At 38.3% G+C, this 22,904-nt stretch overlaps 1 protein-coding gene across 1 annotated transcript in view; it reads left to right on the top strand.

The window, feature by feature from the left end:
- The window catches only part of kug (FAT atypical cadherin kugelei), a 599,114-nt gene that overhangs the window by 193,053 nt on the left and 383,157 nt on the right, over window positions 1–22,904 (top strand). The window contains exon 10 of the mRNA XM_090401756.1: window positions 14,646–15,314. Coding sequence (XP_090257882.1) covers window positions 14,646–15,314 — 669 coding nt within the window. The remainder of the gene's footprint in view (window positions 1–14,645; window positions 15,315–22,904) is intronic.

Below are 22,904 nucleotides of genomic sequence, written 5' to 3'. Positions count from 1 at the left end.
TCTTGTAAATAGGAGGAAGAGAGGGGATATGATTGAGACATTTAAGTTGATAAAGGGTTGTTAACAGGTTAATGTGAAAGGAATTTTTTGTAAAATGGGAGATGGGGATAGAACAAGAAGAGGACAAACCTGGATTCGGTATAAGGAAGGTATGAGACCGTGTTGCCTGACATTGTGATGAGTGCAGATACAGTGAATGAATTTAAAGCACAGTTTGATGAACTTCATATTAACATTATTTACCTCTCATGATGAATATTTTGACTTTATGGAGGTCTAGTGTTGATGATAATAATAGCACACTGTTGTCTAAAACACTGAGGATGAACACTATTTCTGATGATTACGACCACAAATTCAGATGAATTAGCTTGTCGCAGTTTGTATAGCTGCCAATTTTGAGTAGAAAGCAGATACATACAGCTGTTTGCAGAGGTCACATGATAGCACTCAACAGGATAAAAGGCTGTGCTAGGCAAATCATGTTTGAAAGAATAATTTTGCAAAATTCGATGTCTTGTAATATCTCAAAGACATTACATGATATCGTGAAATCCTCCTCATGAAATCATCTAGATCAGGGGTTGGCAAATTTGTGAGATGGAAGAGCCAAACCTGTCCCACATGACAATTTAAAAATTATTCGAGAGCCATAAATATATTTTTACAAATAAGGAAAATTTAAAGTAATATTATAGTAAATGTATAGTAATATATAACAAGTTATAATATTAATTATATCTTTATTAAATGAAGAAAAAATCACAAAAAAATTGCTCTCATTGGTTTTAATCAGTGTGAGCAATGAGCTTGCATTTCCTTACAAAGTCTCTGTATTTCCAGTTTGTAACTAGTCATTTTTAATTTAAGACATGATTCCAAGTTGGCATCAGTAATTTGGCTCCTCAATTTACATTTAACAAAATGCATGGTGGAAAACGATTGCTCACATAAATATGTAGACCCGAAGATACTGAGAACACCAAATGCAAATTTTTTTCAACTCATGATATGAGTCCAGAAGACTATTCCAAGTATTGAAAATCATTGAGTCTGCCTTCTGTAGTTCTTTTATGGCAGTCTGCTTGTGCTGTGAAATCAGACTGCATTTTTCTTTTTCCAGTTCTATTTCAGTACCAAGACGCACAAATTTGGAGCTACATCATAAGTCTTTGCTTGTCAAGTCCAGCAATTGTATTTCAAAATTAGCTGTGTCAATATCAAACGGAGAAAAATTTAATTCCTTCACATTGGCATTAAGAGGATTTGTAATAAAAGCTAGTGTTGCTTTATTATTTCTGAATTCCTGAAACCTTTGAAGAAAAGATTCTCTCATGTTTAAAACTGCTGTCTTGAAATAATCTTTGTTAATAAGGGCATTGTTTTCTCAGCAATATTGAGACAAGTTCAATTAGAGACTTGACCCACTAGCGCCACCAGAGGGGGCGCTAGTGGGTCAAGCGCTACGAACGTGTTTTGAAGAGCTCCTGATTCAGATAAGTTTTACTAGGAATAATTAAGTATATATGCGTAATTGTTTAAGTAAGAGCGGCTGTAAACGTTGTACGCTACCGATATTATTAGTGTGGGGTTTTTTTCCTTGCTTAAACTAAATACGAAAACGTTAATATTAGACCTAGTAACCTGCAGAGAAAAAAAAAAAAAATGGCGGCGGCATTGTCATTCCATGATTTTAATTTGGATTTCAGTCGGTTCGTTAAGTGTGAGGTCTGTTATATGTATTCCTTCGACTACATAAATGATTTGTGGATGTTTAGTGTGGATGGAAGAAGGGTGTGTGCGAAATGTGACCTGAACGAGGAATTGATGAATGCGAATATGAAGTTGATGACAGAAAGTGCTGGTACCGATTGTGTCGTGAGTGCACGTTTGAAAGAGGAGGATGGCGAGAAAGACAGGCGAAAAAATGTTAAAAAATCAGGAAAAAAGAAAAAGAGCGATTTGACAACCGTAACGGATGTTAAAAGGGACGAAAGTGAGGCGGAAAGAAACGAAATTGAGAGAACGAATGAAAGTAGAAATGGCGTGCTGCAGAAATCGCAAGTAAAAAAAATCGAAAGAATGAATGATAGCGAAAAAAGAATGACTGATGGCGAAAGTTGGACGCATGTTGGAACGAAAGTACTGAACCAAAGAAAGATGAATGACAGTAAAAGTGAGAAGAATGATAGCGAAAGTTGGACGCATGTTAGTCCGAAAGTACGGAAACAAAGAAAGATATGTGAGAGTGAAAGTGAGAAAAATGATAGTGAAAGTTGGACGTATGTTGGACCGAAAGTACGGAAACAAAGAAGGATGAATGAGAGGGAAAGTGAGAAGAGGGAGTCGAGAGTTAGAAAGTTAGAAAGATTTAATGATAGAGTGAATGTGTCGCGAGGTTCAGAAGGTGAATTGGATTGGATGAAGCAAGAAATGAAATGGATGCGGAATGAAATTAAGAGAATTCAGGTCAAAACTATTAAAATAAATCATGATGGCATGAAAGAGATAACAAAAGATGAGCGAGTGGCGTTGTATGGCGACTCCATTATTAAAGGTGTGCTAGAGGATAAAATGCACAAGGTATGTTTTCCAGGCGGTAAAATGAGTAGAGTGATTGAGGCATTGAATATGAGGCGGGAACGAGCAAAAGAGTTAATTGTATTAATTGGTACGAATGATTTGAGAGAGAACAAAGAGCATGTCAAAATGAATGTCAGGAGACTGCTTAGAAAGATAAAGGAGAATAGTGTGACAGGAAGGGTGGTCAGTGTGTTGCCTAGGTATGATTGTGGTGAAATGAGGCGGAGAGCAAGGATTATGAATGATATTCTGGCTGAAATGTGTGAGGAGATGGGAGTACAGTTTGTTAATGTGTGGAATGAGTTTGAGGGACGAAGTGAGCTGTATGGGAGCGATGGACTGCATTTGAGTGGTTATGGTGTGAGTCGCTTGGAGAGACTGCTGCTGGAAGGTAGAGAAGTGAATAGAGAGAATGAATCAGATCGAGAGGGGAGTGATGTGGAAGAGCAGGAGAGTAAGACAGGAGAGATTGAAGGAGTGGAAATGAATGTGGAAGTGAGTGGTATGAGTATAGAAAATGAGAGAATGGGTGTGCAAGAGGAGCAGGGAAACGGCGAGGCTCAGGGTGGACAGGGATACACAGCGTGAGAAAGGTGGATGCTCCAAGAGGAGGTGAGAGAATGTGTAGGCAGGAAAGTAATGGGATGATCAGGGATCAAAAGGAAACAGATGGAATTGCAAAGGGTTCTAAAATGAAGAAGCAGAAAGGGAAATGGCCCCAGTCCAGCATGGAGAGATCACATCGAGTGAGTGGTATCAGTGGAACTAGCTGTAGATCCAGAAATGAGTTGTTGTGTTTGTATACCAATGCTAGAAGTATAAGAAACAAGGCGGATGAAATGGTTGCACTAATTGCGTCTGTGCACCCAGAGATTGTCGGAATAAGTGAGACATGGTTAGATGAGGATGACATCCTGACAGGAATAGAGATGGAAAGGTATGATGTGTTTCGTGAGGATAGAAGGGGTAAAAAGGGAGGGGGAGTGCTATTGATGATAGAGAAAGAGTTATGTCCATACAAGGTAGAGATGCAAGAGGGAAATGGGGCCAGTGGTTTTGAGGCAGTATGGTGTGAGATAGAGGTGATAGAATCAAATACTTGGTGGGATGTTGTTATAGACCTGGCAATGTGGATGGTGGTGATAGTGAAATGTATAGTCAAATAAGCCAAGCAAATAAGAAAAGGGTGATTATTATGGGTGATTTTAATTATGGCAATATAGACTGGAATGAAGAGATAGCTACTGGAAGTAAAGAAAATGAGTTTCTTGAGTTTTTGAGGGATAACTACCTCAGACAGTATGTAACAGAGGGCACAAGAGGATTAAGGGTCTTGGATTTGGTCATCTCATCGGAGGATGTAATTATCAATGAGGTATCAAATCATCCACCAATTGGTGAAAGTGACCATGAGGTGATTACTTGGGTGGTTGCCAGCAGTGCAAGGACCCCTGTGAAAAAAGGGTATATGTGGAACTACAAGGGGGGTGATTATGAAGAGCTCAGGAGACAGCTTGCAGGTGTAGCATGGAATGAGGAGTTAGCTGGAAAAGAGATCAATGCAGCTTGGGGGATTTTAAAAAAATATTTAGTGGATGCAATGTCTAAATGTATACCACGGGTGAGAAGGTTAAATAAGTTAGGTGTGAGATGGATGAATAAAGAGATTAAGCATGCAATACAGAGAAAAAGGGCATTGTGGAGGCAGCATAAGAGAAGGAAGTAACCAATTTCATGAGTTCTACAAAGACCAGGCAAGGAGAGTGACTTGGTTGGTGAGAGTAGCTAAAGAGAGGTATGAACAGCAGTTAGCTAATGAAGCTAAAAAGAATCCTAGGGAGTTCTTTCGATATGTAGCCAGCAAAAGAAAGAATGATTATGGAAGGATGACATTGATTGGAGGAAATGGTATAAAGACAGCTGTTGCAGAATGTGTGGTGGAGATACTTAATGAGCAGTTCATAAAGATCTTTCAATCTTGTGAATGTGACTTCATGGAGAGATTAAGAGCAGTTGATGATGGGGAGGAGAGACTGACTGTAAGTGAGCAAGAGGTGTTTGGGGAGTTGAGTAAACTAGATGTAAATAAGGCTGTGGGACTTGATAATATATCACCGCGTATTCTGAAGGAATGTGCCAGAGAGTTGACACCTGCCTTGACATATTTTTTTAATACGAGTCTTGCACTTGGTCAAGTCCCTAAAGAGTGGAAGGAGGGCAAGATTGTGCCACTTCATAAAGGAGGTGATCGAACTCAAGCATCAAACTATAGGCCTATCTGTGTGTCAGGTGTTGTGGTTAAGTTGTTGGAGAAGCTTGTGAGAACTATAATCCAGAGTTGGGTTGACAACAATGGTATAATCTTTGATGGACAGCATGGATTTGCTAAAGGGAGGTCGTGTTTTAGTAATCTACTTACTTATTACAATAAAGTGACTGCTTCCTTGGACAGAGGAGAAGGATACACAGTAATATACTTGGATTTTGCAAAAGCTTTTGATAGAGTACCTCATGATAAGTTGACAGTCAAACTAGAGCAGATGGGGTTGGATATTAGATTAGTGCATTGGATTGGAGACTGGCTATCTGATAGGTATCAACAAGTTGTGTGTGGGGGTGCAATATCCAGGAAAAGGAAAGTCACTAGTGGAGTGCCTCAGGGATCTGTTTTAGGGCCATTACTATTTAACTTGTATATTAATGATATTGGCGAAGATTTGGATGGAGATATTCAGTTGTTTGCAGATGATGCAAAGTTGGGACGAACCATAAAGAGTAGTGGAGATGTTGTGGCCTTGCAAGAAGACTTGAATAAATTGAGTGATTGGGCAAGCAAATGGGGATGCGAGTTCAATGTTGCAAAATGTAAGGTTTTAAAATTTTGAAAACAAAGATGGGATGCAGAATTTATGCTTGGTGAGAATATATTGTTGGAAGTAGAGGAAATAAGAGATCTGGGAGTGATAGTGGATAAGGATCTAAAATTTAGGGGACACATCGCCAAAACTGTGAAGACAACACAAAGACTTCTGGGAATGATGAGGAGGACACTGACGTGTAGAAGTAGGGAGATTCTTGTTCCATTGTATAAGGCTTTGATTAGGCCACACATGGACTATTGTGCCCAGATTTGGTCACCTGGTTTTCAGAAGGTTGAAGAGATGTTGGAAAGGGTCCAAAGGCGACTGACTAAGGTAGTCTCTGACCTCTGGAATGTCGAGTATGAGGAAAGATTGAAAAGATGTAATTTGCAGAGTCTAGTGGAGAGAAGGAAGATGGGAGATATGATAGAGACCTACAAGTTGGTAAGGGGTTGTTATAGGATCAATGGTGAAGTTCTACAGAGAATAGTGGGAGATCAGGGGAGAACCAGAGGTCATACCTGGAAACTGTATAAAGAGGGTGTGTGTAGGGGAGTGAGAGGCAGGTTTTTTTCATGCAGAGTTGTGAATGATTGGAATGCCTTGCCTGAGAGTGTGGTGTCTGCAGGGAGTTTGAATGTGTTTAAGACCCGGTATGATGAGATGTGTGTGAGATAAAAGGACCTCCTAGATGAGTCTTTGACTCCATGAGGTCTTGTTTAATAATAATAATAATAATAATAATAATATAACAAAACCAATATTATATATATTTATTTATTTGAAATAATTGCCTTCATAATAATAATAATAATTGCCAGGTTTCCTTTATCACCCTAATGTAGTTTCTGGATGCACCCAGCCAAAAGAGAATATTAAATTACAGAAACAGCAAAGCAACCTGGACTCTGCTTTCACATTTTGCCATTGCAAGGCAACATTGCCTTTCCCAGTAGAGGGTGCCTGTGCGCTCACTTATCAGTCACTTTTAAGGCTCTTAATAGATAAGTGACAAAAGTGACTAAGGCTCTATTTTTAGAGCCTTAGTCACTTTGTTGCTCTGCAAATGACCTCAGATGTCGAGGCACCCTAAAACCCAGTCCTAATTAGTCACTTTGTTTGGCTTCCCTGCATACCATGTGCTCACCTGACATCGCGCATCTTAGTGCCACGAAGTTTTGCGAGATCTATAAAACAAATGAAGTCATCGTTATATGAATAAAATCCTTTAAAAATTTTATAAATGAAACTATAATAGTTTTGTTTTCATTTTCAATTTTACTTCAGAGCCACATACGTACCCAAAGAGCCACATGTGGCTCACGAGCCGCAGTTTGCCGACCCCTGATCTAGATGAATTTCACAAGGAGAAGAATTATTAGAAATCTGCAGAATTACTGATATTACCAGAGAGGAATCTCACATAGCATTATATCCAGGCTGTGGGCAGCATTTCAAACCAATGGAATGTGTTCCAGATGCTTGCTAAGAGGTTGCCCCTACTCTACCATGGAGCATAAAGACAGATTTTTGGCTATAACAACAAAACATCATCACTACCATGGTAGGCTAGCTTGCAAGTTAGCTCCATTCAAGCACAAGTACACGGATATCTTAATAAATATTGAAAGTTTATTTTTCACTTGGTTAGACTATAATAAATTTAGTTTAATCCTTTATCCAAGTGTGAGCAAACAAAGTTTGCTCACACTTGGATAAAGGATTAAACTAAATTTATTATAGTCAAACCAAGTGAAAAATAAACTTTCAACATCTTTCTTTAAATCCACAGTAATCTAATAAAAAGGTAGCACACCTTTTGGCAACTCCTATAGGTAAAGATGACCTCGCCATTGCTTCTGCCTGGTATCTCCACTTCTGGGTCTGGCTCCCACTGAAGAGACCTCAATAAAGGTTGAAACTAGTCTGGGTAGTGACCCTTCCCTTAATGCATAGCAGAGATGTGCTTTGCATTATGGGAGATACTGAGATAGGAGTGATATTAGCTTGGTCCACCTTTGCTATGAGTTGCCCGGTGTTGTACTACCTTACCCCAGTTCTGAAGATATTTTCAGGCGCAAACCTTGTTTGCTCACACTTGGATAAAGGATTAAACTAAATTTATTATATCTTAATAAACCGTGGCAAGACATTTGCGACAATTATTTATTTAGGCTTATATGCCCAAAGGCCTGTGGTCTGTGCCCCTTTATCCACAGATCATCATAGAGTACATTTTCAGTGCTATCGTATCCATAAAAAATTGGATAAGATGCCAATGAGCAGATGCACTCTTTACAGATGAGAGTCGTTGAAAGTCTTTCCTCCAATTCTAGATGACACTTGATCTGGTGTGAAGGTGGTACCACTTACCATTATGAGAATGTTCTTGAAAGGGATAGATACAGTGATGCTGGGGTCATGGTGTTGGGAGGCAACATGCTTTAATTGATGCACCGAGTTACAAGTACTGGGAAAAGGAACTATAACTGGTGAACAATATTACAATGAAGTCCTTCAACATCATGTTCGATTGTTACATGATGCTGTAGGTGAATAATTCATTTTTATGGATAACAATGCCACACCACATCATACACAAGCAGTGGAGACACTGAGGATATGAATCGAATCGAGTGTCCAGCATACTCTCCATATCTCAACCCCATAGAACATGTTTTGGATGCAATAGGGAGACACATTGTTGCTTGAATTCCCTTCCAGAAAACAAACAAAGCCTTATCCTTGCTCTGAAGGAGGAATGGGCTAGTTTGCCTCAAGAACTCCTGAACCACTTGGTGTTAAGATGATATAATGCTGTGAGAGCTGCATCACAGTTCAGGGTGGACATATTCCAAACTAAAATCTCTCTCTCTCTCTCTCTCTCTCTCTCCTCCCCCCCCACCCTCAGAGATTCCTGTAAGCACTTTACATTAATTCCTTAACTGCATCCTTAGGAAATTTGTAACTTTTGCAAAATACATATTGCAATTTAATTTGTACATAATTCATATTTGTACAAAATGTGTTGTATAATATAACTTAATTATATTATACAACACATTTTTTGTATAATATAATTTATTAGTATGCTGGCAATAAATTTATGTCCGCATTTGGCTGTAGTCATGAAACATTTTTCATATACAGGTAAAAATGTAGTTCATCCTTAGCTTTTGGACATCAGTGTAATAATAATAAACAGCAAGGCCCAAGAACAGAACCATGTCGCACACCACTGGTTACTCTCCGTTTTGGAGACACTGCTTCATACACAACTTGCTGGTATCAAGTCACTAATCCATCTAACCTATACTGTTTATTCCCATCCTCTGCAGCTTGTGCACCAACTTATCATGTGGTGCCACTTTTGAAAAGTACAAAAATATCACTGTATATAATTCTCCCTTATCTAACACACTCATTACCTTATCATAAAATGCAAGTAAATTGCTAAACCATGGCCTACCCTTTACAAATCCATGCTGACCATCATAAAAAAATCCAGTGTCCATTAAACCAATCCTGTGTTCTATTCCTAACCAGTCTCTTCAACACATTGTCTATAACTACAGTTATACAGACTGGTCTGTGGTGAAGTTTATTTTAGGGTGTTGGCTGTTAAGATGCACTAAAAATATATCAAATGTGTCTGAATCGTGAGCCCAAATAACAAACACATCATCAACATAGCCGGTCTGATTGGCCAAGTGATTAGTGTATCTGCTTTCCAGCCAAAGGGCTGTGGGTTTAAATCCCACCTTGGGCATGGATGTTTGTGATTGTGAAAATACTAGTGGTAGTGGTTGGCGGTAGATGCCGTTGGTGTAGATGATGGGGTAGTTGTAATTAGTGGAGTGGGGGAGATGGAGTGTTGTAGAGGAGGTGCCCTCCCTCGATGAGTCTTTGGACTCCCTGGAGGTGTGATGTAATAATAATAATAACATAGCACAGCCAAACTACTGATTTAAGTGTGCCTACATTGAGTACTTGTTTTTCAAAATGTTCCATATAGAAGTTGGTTAGGGTGGGAAAAAAAATCCATAGCAGTCGCATCTTCATCCATATGTATATTTTTCCTTTTTAAGAACAGATATTCAGTTCTCTTTTATCTGTTCAGCTAACACAGTCAAATGCAGTAATGACTGTGTTCAGCTAACAGTCATTACTGCATTTACTATTTAAACTGAAGTTGTATAATCCAATGAATAAACCTTTGCTAACTTCTGTTTTCCAAAATATCTGTTAAGTATTCTTTTTACTTACCTTTATTGTTCAATCTTCTTTATTTTTAGATATTCATTATTATTATTATTATTATGCAGGCTCCCCAAGAAGTCAAGGACTCATTTAGGCATTGTTTCACTCTTGGAAACATTTAATGAAGACACCTCATGCAAGCAGTATCACCCACTTGGTTGGGCTTAGTATTGTTTGTTATTTGTATATATGTTACATTAGTTTTTTTTTGTAATCCCTGAAGATGTCTCATTGACTGAGATGAAATATAGGAAGAATTAAATTCTGTTTTAATCCTTTTTGAGTGCTGTATACAATCCATTAAGCCTCCAACATGAGATTCTTCCTAACCACATGCCCATTGAGGTATGCTCACTTTCTGAGATCTCCCCACCTGTCATGAACTGTAAAATTTCACTTATATTTATACTGCAGGATCTTCTTTCCAACTTGTATGTTTCATTATATCTCTTATTTTCTATCACTTTGAAAACTATATGCAGTCATCCCTCGACTTACATCGGAGTTCTGTTCCATCTGGCAGGACGTAAGTCAATACATTAAATCAACAGAGTTATAGGGATTAGGGGCTTAACTCTGATAAGTATACTGTCATTTTAATTTTTAACCTTATAAAACTGTACTGCACTATGCATTACTGCCACTATAAAAGAGGAGAATAATCACCCAAATCTTCCTCCACAATCACATCTTCATTACCTTCCCTATGTGAAGGACCAGACTGTGGCTCTTCTGATGTAACCTTTGTTTTTTATGAAAATGTCCAATGTGCTTTGCCTATTCCTTTTCTTCTTTTCATCATAAATTTGTTTATAGCAAACAAACACATCATGTACTTTCTTTTCTACTAATAAGCAGCATTCAACATTGGAGTATATGTCTTCAGTCATTTTGAGACCATCGCTAACTGCAGAGAACATTTTCGCAACACCCTTCACTGTAAATTGTTTAACTACCTCTTCTTGTTTCTCTTTTCCCTCTTTCTTTTCTCATTCTTTCTCTTCTGTGGTTTCTCCAGTTCGACCAATTCTTCACTGGTCAGCTCTTCAGAGGCACTTTCTATGAGTTGAATTATGTCATCATCATTCACTTTGAGATTCAGATTGTTTGCTTGGCCCACTATTCTTCACTCAATATACAAAGGTGTTCATTTTTTCAAAACTTCCAAAATCATGCACAAAACTTTTTAATGTCTTTTTCCATACATTGAGAGGTCACTTCATCCCAAGCCACAGCAATATTTTTAATAGCATGATAAATATTGAATGCTTTCCAGAATTTCATGAGAGTCTGATCATTTCCTTCAATGGTAGAAATAGCTTGTGAAAAAGTTGTCCATGGATAATAAGCCTTAAGCACTGCAAGAACTCCCTGATCCATCAGTTGGATCAATGAAGTAATGTTTGGAGGGAGAAACATGACCTTGATCTTGGGGTGAAGATCACGATGTAAGGTGGATGACCTGGAGCATTATCTTGAATTAATAAAATTTTAAATTCTACATTTTCTTTTATACAATAGCTTTCCATTTCATTAGCTCGCATAACAGTTGATTAAGGCATCCTCAAATAATTTTTGAGTCATCCATGACTTCTTATTGCTCCGATAATGAACTGAAAGAGTATGCTTCCTAATGTTTTTGAAGGCTTGTGGATTCTCACTGTGCCATATTACAAAATGGTTTCAGTTTATATCCAGCCACATTACACCATAACAGAATCATAATATGTCTTTAAGAGCTTTGAAACCAAGCATAGATTTTAGCTTTTTTATGCATGAACGTCTGCTCAGGTATTTTTTCTCAAAACAAGGAAGTCTCATCCATAATAAATATTTGCTGTGGCAAATAATTTTCCTCTGTAATAATTTTCAAAATTTCAAAACTCATGCACAAAACCTTTTAATATCTTTTTTCATTTGCCAGCCTGGTTGGCCAAGTGGTTAGCATATCCGCCAAAAGGCTGTGAGTTCGAATCCTGCCGTGGGCATGGATGTTTGTGATTGTGTGTGAAAATACTAGTGGTGGTGGGCAGTAAATGGCATTGGTGTAGATGATGATGGTAGTTGTGGTTTGTAGTATAGTCGTTGGAGTGGATTGAGTGGTGGAGACAGAGAGTTATAGAATAGGTGCCCTCTAGAGTAGGTGGTGTCACATAATAATAATTTAATTTAATAATTTATCCAATTTCTCCACAAACTCCTTGGTAGCCTTCTCATCAGCACTTGCTGATTCACCATACGTTTTCACATTATGTAACACAAAACGCTGCTTGAATCTTATGGGAAGAAGCATTGAACTCATAGTCATAATCTTCAACATGTTGAAGAGAATTAGTGCCTTAGCAGTTATGGTCCTAGTGCTAAGGGATATGCACTTTTGGTTCAGGTCTTCTATCCATGATGCAAGTAGCTTTTCCATATCACTGATAGGAACATTTTGTTGCTTTGTCACTATCATCGATTTAATGGAAGCAGATCCTTTTACAGCCTCTACAATTTTATCCTTATTTTTCAAAATGGTTGTCACTGAGGAATGAAACCATCTGAAGTCATTTGCGATCACATTAACAGGCTTACCAGCTTCATGTTGCTTTATAACTTGTAACTTCATTTCAAGATCAATTGCTTGCATCTTATTCTGTGATTCTTCAGCTAGGTTTTTTGGGTGGGCATGTAGAGGCCATGTTGCACAAAATATCGCCAAACATTTAATGATAAATACACAAATAACCTTATTTCTCAAACACAAAATCAACAGAGGAACTGTTGAAGACACATGCCGATTTCAAAGGGAGGTTAACACTGAATGTGCGGTTGCCACTGCTCATGATGCATTGTTGCTAATTAGAAACCTTTTTATTTTATGTTCACTGTAATCTTGTTCAAAAGTATAGTCAAATATTTATTCCCTTATGGGATCATGGACGTATCTTTGATCAGACATAACTTGAATGGATATAAGTCGCAGGATAACTGTATATTCTTTCAAATTGGTTTTATATTCACAATTCTAGAGACAAGATGTCATCCTGGTTAATCTTCTGCTGAAGCTTTTCCCTTATCTTATTACACAGAGTGTAATCACACAGTCTTGCCTCCAGTTGGTGAGAGTGACCATGAAGTGATTACTTGGGTGGTTACCAGCTATGTGAGGACCTGTGAGGAAATTGATTATGTAGAACTACAAGGCTGGTGATTATGATAATAAGAATAATAATCAAAACTATAACAGTTGACTGTTATAGTTTTATATCGGTCAACTCTCACTATTGCAAATACCATTACTGTGAGCTCAATGACTGTAATTAACTACCCAAAAAATGTTGCACTCAGTGCCACACAACACCAGTTATGCTGATATCCTTAAGATTTCAGTGTAGAAGATTTATTTATAAAAGTATAAAATTATATTATTATTATTATTATTCAGGCCTCCATGGAGTCAAAAGACTCAGTGGGAGGTCCTTCCTAAGAACATAAAGTCTGTCAAGACTCATCGAGGGGAGGTCCCCCCTAAGAAACACAAAGTCTATCACACCACTCCTTAAACTCATTGACCGTTCTCGCTCTCACCACTCCATCAGGCAATGCATTCCACGGTTCAACCACCCTCCACACAAAGAAACCACTCCTTACCCTCTTGCTCACAGTTTCCTTTCGTAACTTTCAGGGATGGCCTCTTGTCATCACTCCTTCCCACTGTTCAACCAAGCAAAAGAACACCCCAGTGTCAATCCTGTAACCACCTCTCAACAGTTTAAAAGTCTCAATCATATCACCTCTCCTTCTTCTATCCACCAAACTCTGCAGTCTACATTCCCTCAGCCGATCCTCATAACTATGCTTGTACAGTCCTGAAACCATCTTTGTATCCTTTCCACAGTTAATTTATCTCCTTCAAATCCTGGGGACCAAATCTGAGAACAATAGTCCAAGTGTGGTCTGATCAGAGACTTATACAACGGAATGATAACCCTCTTATCTCTGCGGGTCAGTGTCCTTCTCATAATTGCAGCAATCCTCTGTGTTACCTTCACCACCTTTGCAATATGTCCCCTAAACTTCAGGTTTCTATCAATCATCAACCCCAGATCTCTTGTCTCCCCTACTTCCTCCAGTATAACTCCTCCCATAGAGTATGCAGCATCCCATTGATGTTTCATTTTTGTTCTATATTCATGGATATAGAACAAAAATGTTACCTACTGAGTTAGCTATATTTATTTTTAATGACAATGTTACTCATGAAAAGTTAGAAACTCTAACACATTATTATCAGTCAGAAAGGGTGGGTTAAATAATCTGGAAACTGCATTCAAGACTAAACCTACTTTTAAATGCATTTAATTCTTCCAGCAAGCAATGGAGTGCTCTCTTACCTAAATGCTGAAAATTATCTTCCTAAAAATTGTTACCTAAAGACATGTTATAGTAGGATTCAAACCTACATCCTGTTGGGTGTAGATGCTTCCACAAAATGTCTGCTCCTTTTGGAAACAGCATCATTTAATTACATTTTCAGTTTGTCTGTGATATATTTATATGACCTGTTTCTTCTATTAACTTAATTTCAAAATGAGTGCTTCAATATTTCTGCATTATTTTCTTCATATATGAAAACTAATAAGAACAGTAACAATAAACATATTCCTATCATTTGTCATTGGCTTTTAATTATACAGTGAAATAAACTGAACAGGTTGTATACTAGTTTTAATCTGCTGCAAGCATCCTTTAATTAGAAGTTTAACTCTGTGTTTTTAAATGTATAGTTTTATAATAAAACTCAGCCAAATATCAGATAACCATTTGGAATTGTGTATTTATGAATTAATTAATAATCTTAGTCTCTAAATTTGAAAATAAATATAGTTATATATTAGTAACTTGCAGTGCTCTCCCTTGTCTTGAGTAACACATATATGTTTATAATTTTTCTAGGAAATGTTGGAAGTGCATTCTCCATTGATACCACCCTTGGTATTGTGATGGTAGCTAAAGAACTCAACAGAAGAAGCATGTCTGAGTATTTTTTAGTAGTCAGAGCAACAGATCATGGAAATCCTGGACTGAACAGCACGGTCACAGTCCACATAATTGTTACAGTTGCCAATAATGCACCACCAAAATTTGAGAAACACGAATATGCTGTGGACCTGTATGAAAATAAAAAATCAGGCTCATCGGTATCAACAGTAGTTGCTACAAGCCGTTCCTCTGTGTATTATGAAATTGCATCAGGAAATATTGGTAACAGTTTTGTTATCAATCCAACTTCAGGAATTTTGTACACAAATGCTATTCTGGATTATGAAGAAACTAAGTTTTACAATCTTACTGTACGGGCTACAAATATGGTTGGTGTGAATGGTACTGTTTCTGTACTAGTCCACATTCTTGACAAAAATGACAATCCTCCTTATTTTCTGTTTCCTGAATATGTTGGGGTTATTAGTGAAAACGCACGAATTGGAAGCATTGTTTTAAACAATAAGAGTAACCCTTTGGTTGTAGCAGCTAGTGACAGAGATTCTGAGTTGAATGCGGTATTGAAGTATAAAATTGTTGAAAAATCAGCAAGGAAATATTTTTCTATCGATGTTAACACAGGTAAGGGAAAAAAAGAGAGACTGGGAGACAGAGAGAGAGAGAGAGAGAGAGAGAGAGAGAGAACTTGGTCAGAATGGAATATACTGTTCCTTCATATCTTTTTAATAATTTTGATTGTATTCCCTGTACATAATGGTAAATTGGAATGTAAGTCTTTGTTCTTTCAGTATTTTTTATTTGCCACATTATTATTATTATTATTATTATTATTATGCCTCCATGGAGTCAGCAGACTCATCATAATAGGTTCATTTAACTGACAACATGTTTATTATACTGAATCTTAAAATCCTTAATACTCCATGTATGAACAACATATTCTGGTAATGCATTCCATTCACTCACAATTCTCCATGTAAAAAATCTCTCCTCGCACTCCTCTTCACTGCACTCTTACATAACTTCCAGAGATGGCCTCTAGTTCTTCCTCTCTCACCTTCTACTCTTTTTATAATCCCCTTTGGATTAATCAGATAAAATCCTCTCACTAACTTAAACATCTCTATCATATCACCTTTTTTTTCTCCACCAAAAATAAAAAACTGTATTTAATTTATCACATTTATTCACCCTCTCTTCCTAGCTAGCATTTCAGAATCCTGATATTGTGTTAGTCACTCATCTCTGGAACCTCTAAGTGTTTCCACATCACAATGAAAACCAAGTGACCAAATCTGAGCACAATATTCCTCTGAACTTTAGTCTACTGTCAACCATCACTCCCAAATCTCGAATCTCATCTACTTCCTGCAGTACAGCACAGTCAATATGGTACACAGCCTCATATTTCTGCAATTCAAAATGCAATATCTTGCACTTAATTGATATTAAAACTATAACACCACTCCTTTGTTCAAGAGAAAAGTCTATTCAAATCTTCCTGAACGGAATTAACATCAGCAGTGCTACTTATAATTCTTCCCAACTTTGCATAATCAGCAAACAACTGAAGATCCCTAGTCAGTCCACATGATATATCATTTACAAACAAATTAAATAACAGGAACCCAACAACAGAACCCTGGGCACACCACTGGTTACTGTCCTTTTTTTGAGACACTGCTCCATCATACACAACTTGCTGGTATCATTCATAGAGCCAATCACCAATCCATCTAATAATATATTATCTATTCCCATCCTCTGCAGCTTGTACACCAACTTATCAAGTGGTGATCTATCAAATCCTTTTGAAAAGTCAAAGAATATCTCTTAATATGATTTTCTGTTTTCTAATGCACTTATTACCTTATCATGAAATGGAAGTAAATTGCTGAAACAAAACTACCCTCTACAAATCCATGCTGACCATTATAAAAGATTGTGTGTCCATTAATTACTCTTGTATTCTTTTCTTAACACCTTGACTACAACTGAAGTTATACAGACTGTTCTATAATTGGAAACCTCTGTCCTAGAATCATGCTTATGAAGTAGTACTATTTGCCTTCTTTCCACTCCTTAGGAACCTTACCATCTGCAAGACTTTCATTAAATAACCTGGTTAAGAACATATTATTATTATCCAGGCCTCCATGGAGTTCAACAGACTCATCTTTCCTAAGAAACAAAGTCTATGAAGACTCATCGAGGGGAGTTTCCCCGCCCCCCCTAAGAAACACAAAGTCTATCATACCACTTCTTAAACTCATTGACCGTTCTCACTCTCACCACTCCATCAGGTAATGCATTCCATGGTTCAACCACCCTCCATACAAAGAAACCACTTCTCACCCTCTTGCTCACGGTTTCCTTTCGTATCTTCCAGGGATGACCTCTTGTCATCTCTCTTTCCTGCTGTTCAACCAAGTAAAAGAACTCCTCAGTGTCAACCCTGTAACCACCTTTCAACAATTTAAAAGTCTCAATCATATCACCTCTCCTTCTTCTATCCACCAAACTCTGCAGTCCACATTCCCTCAGCTGATCCTCATAATTAACATTGTACAGTCCTGAAACCATCTTTGTTATCTGCCTTAGTACCCATTCCACAGTTAATTTATCCCCTTCAAATCCTGGGGACCAAATCTGAGAACAATAGTCAAAGTGTGGTCTGATCAGAGTCTTATACAATGGAATGATAACCCTTTTATTTCTGCAGAACAGTGTCCTTCTCATTATTTCAGCAATCCTCTGTGTTACCTTCACCACCTTTGCAATATGTCCCCTAAATTTCAGGTTTCTATCAGTCATCAACCCCAGATCTCTTGTCTCCCCTAATTCTTCAAATATAACTCCTCTCATAGAGTATGCAGCATCCCATCGATGTTTCCCAAACTTCAAGACCTTACATTTTGCTCCATTAAACCAATACCCCCATTCATTTGCCCATCTATCTAGCTTATTCAAATCCTCTTGCAGGGCTACCACATCTGCACTACTCAATCCACTCAATCAACCCAATCAACACTTGATACACCTCTGATTCTTTCACTTCCCATTCTCTTCTATATATGCTGATAAAGTACTCATTCAATAATTTCACTATGTTCTCTGGAACAGTCACTCTGCTACCATGACTATCCATCAGTGTCAACCTGCCATAATTATTCTTCCAGTTTCTTGCAATATATAGTGGAAGAATTCCCTTGAATTAACCTTGGCTGCCCATCCAATCTCCTCTCATACTGCAGCTTTTCTTTCTTTACCATGCTCATCACTTTCCTAGCCTGCACTTTATACTCTTCATGGATATGATCACCACCAACTATCTTGTACCTCCTTCATAGAATTTTGACCAACACAGCTTACTTGATTTCACTATATATTCTTGTCACTCCTACTCTATTTACTCGCTTAATCCTCTATGTACAGTTATACATCACTTGTCAGATACTGCCATATGAATTTCCATGCACTGTCAACATATTTTCTGCACAGTTCATCTACCCAATATATTGTTGCTAGTTGACTACAGAGCTTTCCATAATCACTCACCTTATAATTTCACATATTTCCCTTTTGGCAATAACCTTTTCTTGTTTCATCACTTCCCAAACAAGTACTTCATGAGTATTCTCATCAACTGACAGTAGTGCCAGTACCTCATGAACAACTACACCTTGTGAAAATATCACCAAATCCAAAGCACTAAAGCCTCTAGTTGCTTCAGTCACATGCTGCTTAATATATATTTCTCAGAAATTCAATAAACCCACTATCGTTGTTCCCATACACTGTCTCCTCCTTCTATTCTGTATTCCTGTAGTTAATCTCTTCATGTCTCTTCATGTTCTCCATCTTTCATCTAAGTTTCTTTTGCCCTGATATCGTAGTACTATTATTACCATCTCATTTTTATCATTCTTCAAAGCAGTTCAAAACTGATCAATGCTGGAGAGGTTCTAAAGAAAATAGTGGGAGATCAAGGAAGAACCAGAGGTCATCCCTGGAAATAGTATAAAGAGAGTGTGTGGGGGAGTGAGAAGTAGGTTTTTTTCATGCAGAGTTGTGAATGATTGGAATGCCTTGCCTGAGAGTGGTGTCTGCAGAGAATTTGAGTGTGTTTAAAGTATGGTATGATGAGCTGTGTGTATGATAAAAAGACCTCCCAGATGAGTCATTGACTCCATGGAGTCTTGGGTAATAATAATAAGAATAGTACTCTTGGATTAGTGCCATGGCATGTAAAACTGCAAAGGCTGGATGTTGATAGAGCATGGGAAGTGGTCAAGGAGCATTTACAGGAGGTTATGGCTGATTGTATACCTAGGGTCTGAATAGTAAAACAAGTAGGGGTTAAATGGATGAATAACACCATTAAGCTTGAGCTGCAAAAAAAAGAAACAACTGTGGAGGGAATTTAAACAGAAAGGTGACTTGCAGGCACACGAACGGTATAAAGCGCAGGACAGAAGGATAACGAGTGTAGTAAAAAAAGCAAAAGTGGATTATGAAAGGAAACTAGCTATGCAAGCTAAAGAGAATCCCAAACAGTTCTTTCAATATGCTGCAAGCAAAAAAAAAAAACTGTACACGTCAGAATGATTTTAACGAATGACGATGGTTAGGAGGTCACGGAATCAGTCGATATAGTGGAATTACTGAGCGAGCACTTTGCAGGAGTATATCATCCAGGTGGTGACATTGAAAAAATGAAGGAACCATTAGTTTATATGGGAATTGTGATGAATGAAGTGGAGGTGAGTAGTCTATTACAGAACCTTAATGTGAATACATCTGTGGGATTGGATGGTATACTGGCACGGGTCTTGCGTGAAGTGGCTAAAGAATTATCAGTGCCCTTGACCATGTTGTTTGATCTGAGTCTTGGGCCTGGTTTAATCCCGAAGGTGTGAAAAGAGGGGAAAATAGTTCCACTGCATAAAGGAGGATCCAAGACTACTGTTGCAAATCACCGACCGATCAGCATATCAGGAATTGTTGTCAAGGTCTTGGAGAAAGAAGTCAAGGGAAAAATACAGGAATGGATTGATGAAAATGAGATACTATACGGGGGACAGCATGGCTTTGTGAAGGGTAGATCATGCCTTAGTAACTTGCTCAAGTTTTATAACACAGTGATGGCTGAACTGGATAAGGGTAACAGTGATTCTACTGGACCTTGCTAATGCCTTTGACAGGATACCACACAGAATTCTAATCCGTAAACTACAACATATGGAAATGGATATAGGGTTGGTGAGATGGATAGGTGGGTGGTTAATGGAGAGATATCAGAGAGTAGTTTATTCAGGAGTAGAGTCCAAAAGACGGCCTGTGACTAGTGGTGTGCCGCAAGGTTCTGTTTTTGAACCACTGCTGTTTAATTTGTTCATTAACGATATAGGGAAGGATCTAAGAGGAAAGGGGAGGGGTTCTTTTGTTCGCTGATGATGCAAAGTTGGGTAGGGCAACAGTGAATGCAGAAGATGTCAAAATCTTGAATGATGATTTGGATAGATTGGAGTTCTGGGATAAGGAGAATGGATGTCAATTTAATGTGACAAAATGTACGGTTATGCATTTTAGGGTGAAAAGATTAGCAGCAGTATACCACATTGGTGGACCTGTACTCCAGGAGATTGATGAGACCAGGGACTTGGGAGTGTTGGTGGATAGGGAGATGAAGTTTAGGGGCACATTGCAAAAATAGCTAAATTAGCTCATCAACTCATTTGGTTGTTGAAAAATACTTTAACAAGCAGAGACAAGCAAGTTATTGTACCTCTGTACCGAGCCTTAATAAGACCTCATCTCGACCTGTGCCCAGATTTGGTCACCTAGGTTTCTTCTTGATGGGGAGGAGGTGGAGAGGATCCAGACCAAGATGATAGCAGGTCTATGGAATGAACCTTATGAGAGCAGGTTGAAGATTTGTGGGTTGCAGAAATTAGTTGATAGGCAGAAAAGGGGAGATATGATTGAGACATTCAAATTGCTAAAGGGTTTCTATAGGATTAATTCAGAGGATATTTTTGAGATCAGGACTGGTGGTGGGAGAACTAGGGGACACCTATGGAAGCTGGGCAAGAGTGTGGTTAGCAGGGGTGTTAGAGCTGGGTTCTTACCTTTAGAGTGGTAAATGAGTGGAATAAGCTGCCAGAGTGTGTTGTGGGTGCTATGACGGTGAGTGAGTTCAAGGCAAGGTATGATAGATACTGTGAGAATGTCATATAGTTGCGTGGACATGATGTTTAGAGATGTTTATAGAATGATGAGCAATGTAATTCTTAATGAAAATGGCAGTGCCACCTCCTCTTTGAGATGCAGTTGATATCCCCTAATTTTGGGGTTGTCTGAAGGTCTTAGATGTGTTTCGCTTAGGGAAAGAACATCCGGGTGATGTCTTTGGGTGAAGTCCTGGAGTTCTAAGATCTTACTCCTCAGGCCGTTTGCATTCCATGCGATGATCTCTAGTGAGTCTGGTTTTAAATTATTTCTGTTCATGAGTGAGCGCTGAGATGATGGCTTGTGTGTCCTTTAGAAATCTATTAGTAGAGCATGGTGAGGGGGTTGGATCTGCTATAATCTAACATCTATTTGCCAGAGAAGAGGTAATGATAGCTGTCAGATTTGTATGTGGTATTGACTGATCCAGGGATGTCTGTTTGGGACGAGCTACATCAGCATATGTCCTTGTCTGTTGGTGCTGAGTTGTTCTTTTGAGGATTTTTGGCTTTGGCAGATGGATTTCTGACCCTTTATTTTGATCTTTGAGAGGCTGTGAATCAGTAATCTTTGATGTAGATCTGCTGGAGGAAGAGTATGTTTCCGCCTCTGATTTTCTATTTCTTGGGTTTTGAGTGCATTCTTTGTAGTTGGCAGTGTGAGGGCCACCACAGTTGACACATTTAGCCAGGGTGGTTTTTGGCTTAGTGCATGTATTTGTTGGGTGGCTGTCCCCACATTTTAAACATTTAAAATCAGTCTTGCACAATTTCTGAGCGTGGCCAAATTTCTGACATCTGTGGCACTTCCCAGTTGAAGCCCTTTTCCTTAATGATTCTATAGTGATTTTCAGTCCACAGATGGATGTCAGGTCATATATATGTTTATAAGTTTGCATGATCTCTACTAGTACAAGTGGCATCGGAGTCTTGTCTGTTTTGGTCATTCTGCTGACCTTAATGGGTGATAAGTCCTGCTGGTGCAGATCCACAGTCACTTCTTTTGTGGATACATCTTCAGATACACCTTCGATCACTACTTTGAGGTTTTTCTCTGACCCAAGTGAAAAGGTGTAGTACTGAATGCCTCTGGCATTCAATTCACCTGTTAGTCTTCTATAATTCATCACTGTCCTAGGTTGAATTTTGATACTATCTGTGACATTCTTTGCATGGCTATATGAGATCTGTAGATTGGACATCGTAGTCTTTAGCGACATTCATCTATGTTTTTCGCAGAGAATAATCGGAGGTATCTTTTCTCTAGTGGAGGTAGGAGCATCCGAAACAGGACTGTCTTCTTCCATTTCATTCTCTTTGGGTGGTTCAGAGGCTGCAGTTTTGCATTTCTTGTGAGTGCAGACCTCCTGGTAATCACTGTGGTCTGCAGGGGGATTATCATCAGCTGTTGTTTCTAGTTCTGAGAGTTTAGGGTCATCTGTATCAACTTCTTTTTATCTGATGAATTACAACTTTTCCTGCCATTTGGTGTGCAGTAGATTGCCTACATGTTTAAATATTGCCAGAAGTTCTTTAAAATTAAGTTCATCATATAGCATATCCATGGTTAGGCCTGGACTTTGTTCTGTGGAACAGGATATGCCTTATCCTTGCCACAATAATAAATAGACAGTTGCTTAAAAAGAGTATGAAAACAATAATGCCGATTCTAACAGCGGTAGGCCTAGCGAATCGCCCTAGTTGTAAATTCAATTGCTTACCTGGGTAGCTATTCTTCAAAAATATATGGAGCAGCTTGCAATCACATTCCAAAGTTATTGCGAATTTTGTTGGAAAAAAAAAATTCTAAAATGACGCATTCAGTTCAACTCACTTTCATTTGAAAAACAAGGTTATAAATATCCTTTCTTGACAAGCGAATCCTATCTTCCAACCATCTCAATCCCCTAATGCAAGTCTTCAGAATTCACTAACTAAATTGAATAACAGCTGCAACAAATTTGGCATGAAAAGCAGCAAT

Source organism: Typopeltis vanoorti, chromosome 2 (assembly GCF_054136105.1).
Source record: "Typopeltis vanoorti isolate ZY-2024b chromosome 2, IOZ_Tvanoo_1.0, whole genome shotgun sequence".
In the NCBI taxonomy this organism is placed as follows: domain Eukaryota; kingdom Metazoa; phylum Arthropoda; class Arachnida; order Uropygi; family Thelyphonidae; genus Typopeltis; species Typopeltis vanoorti.
The sequence above is the reverse complement of the archived record's forward strand: the minus strand, read 5'-3'. Positions and strand labels throughout refer to the sequence as shown.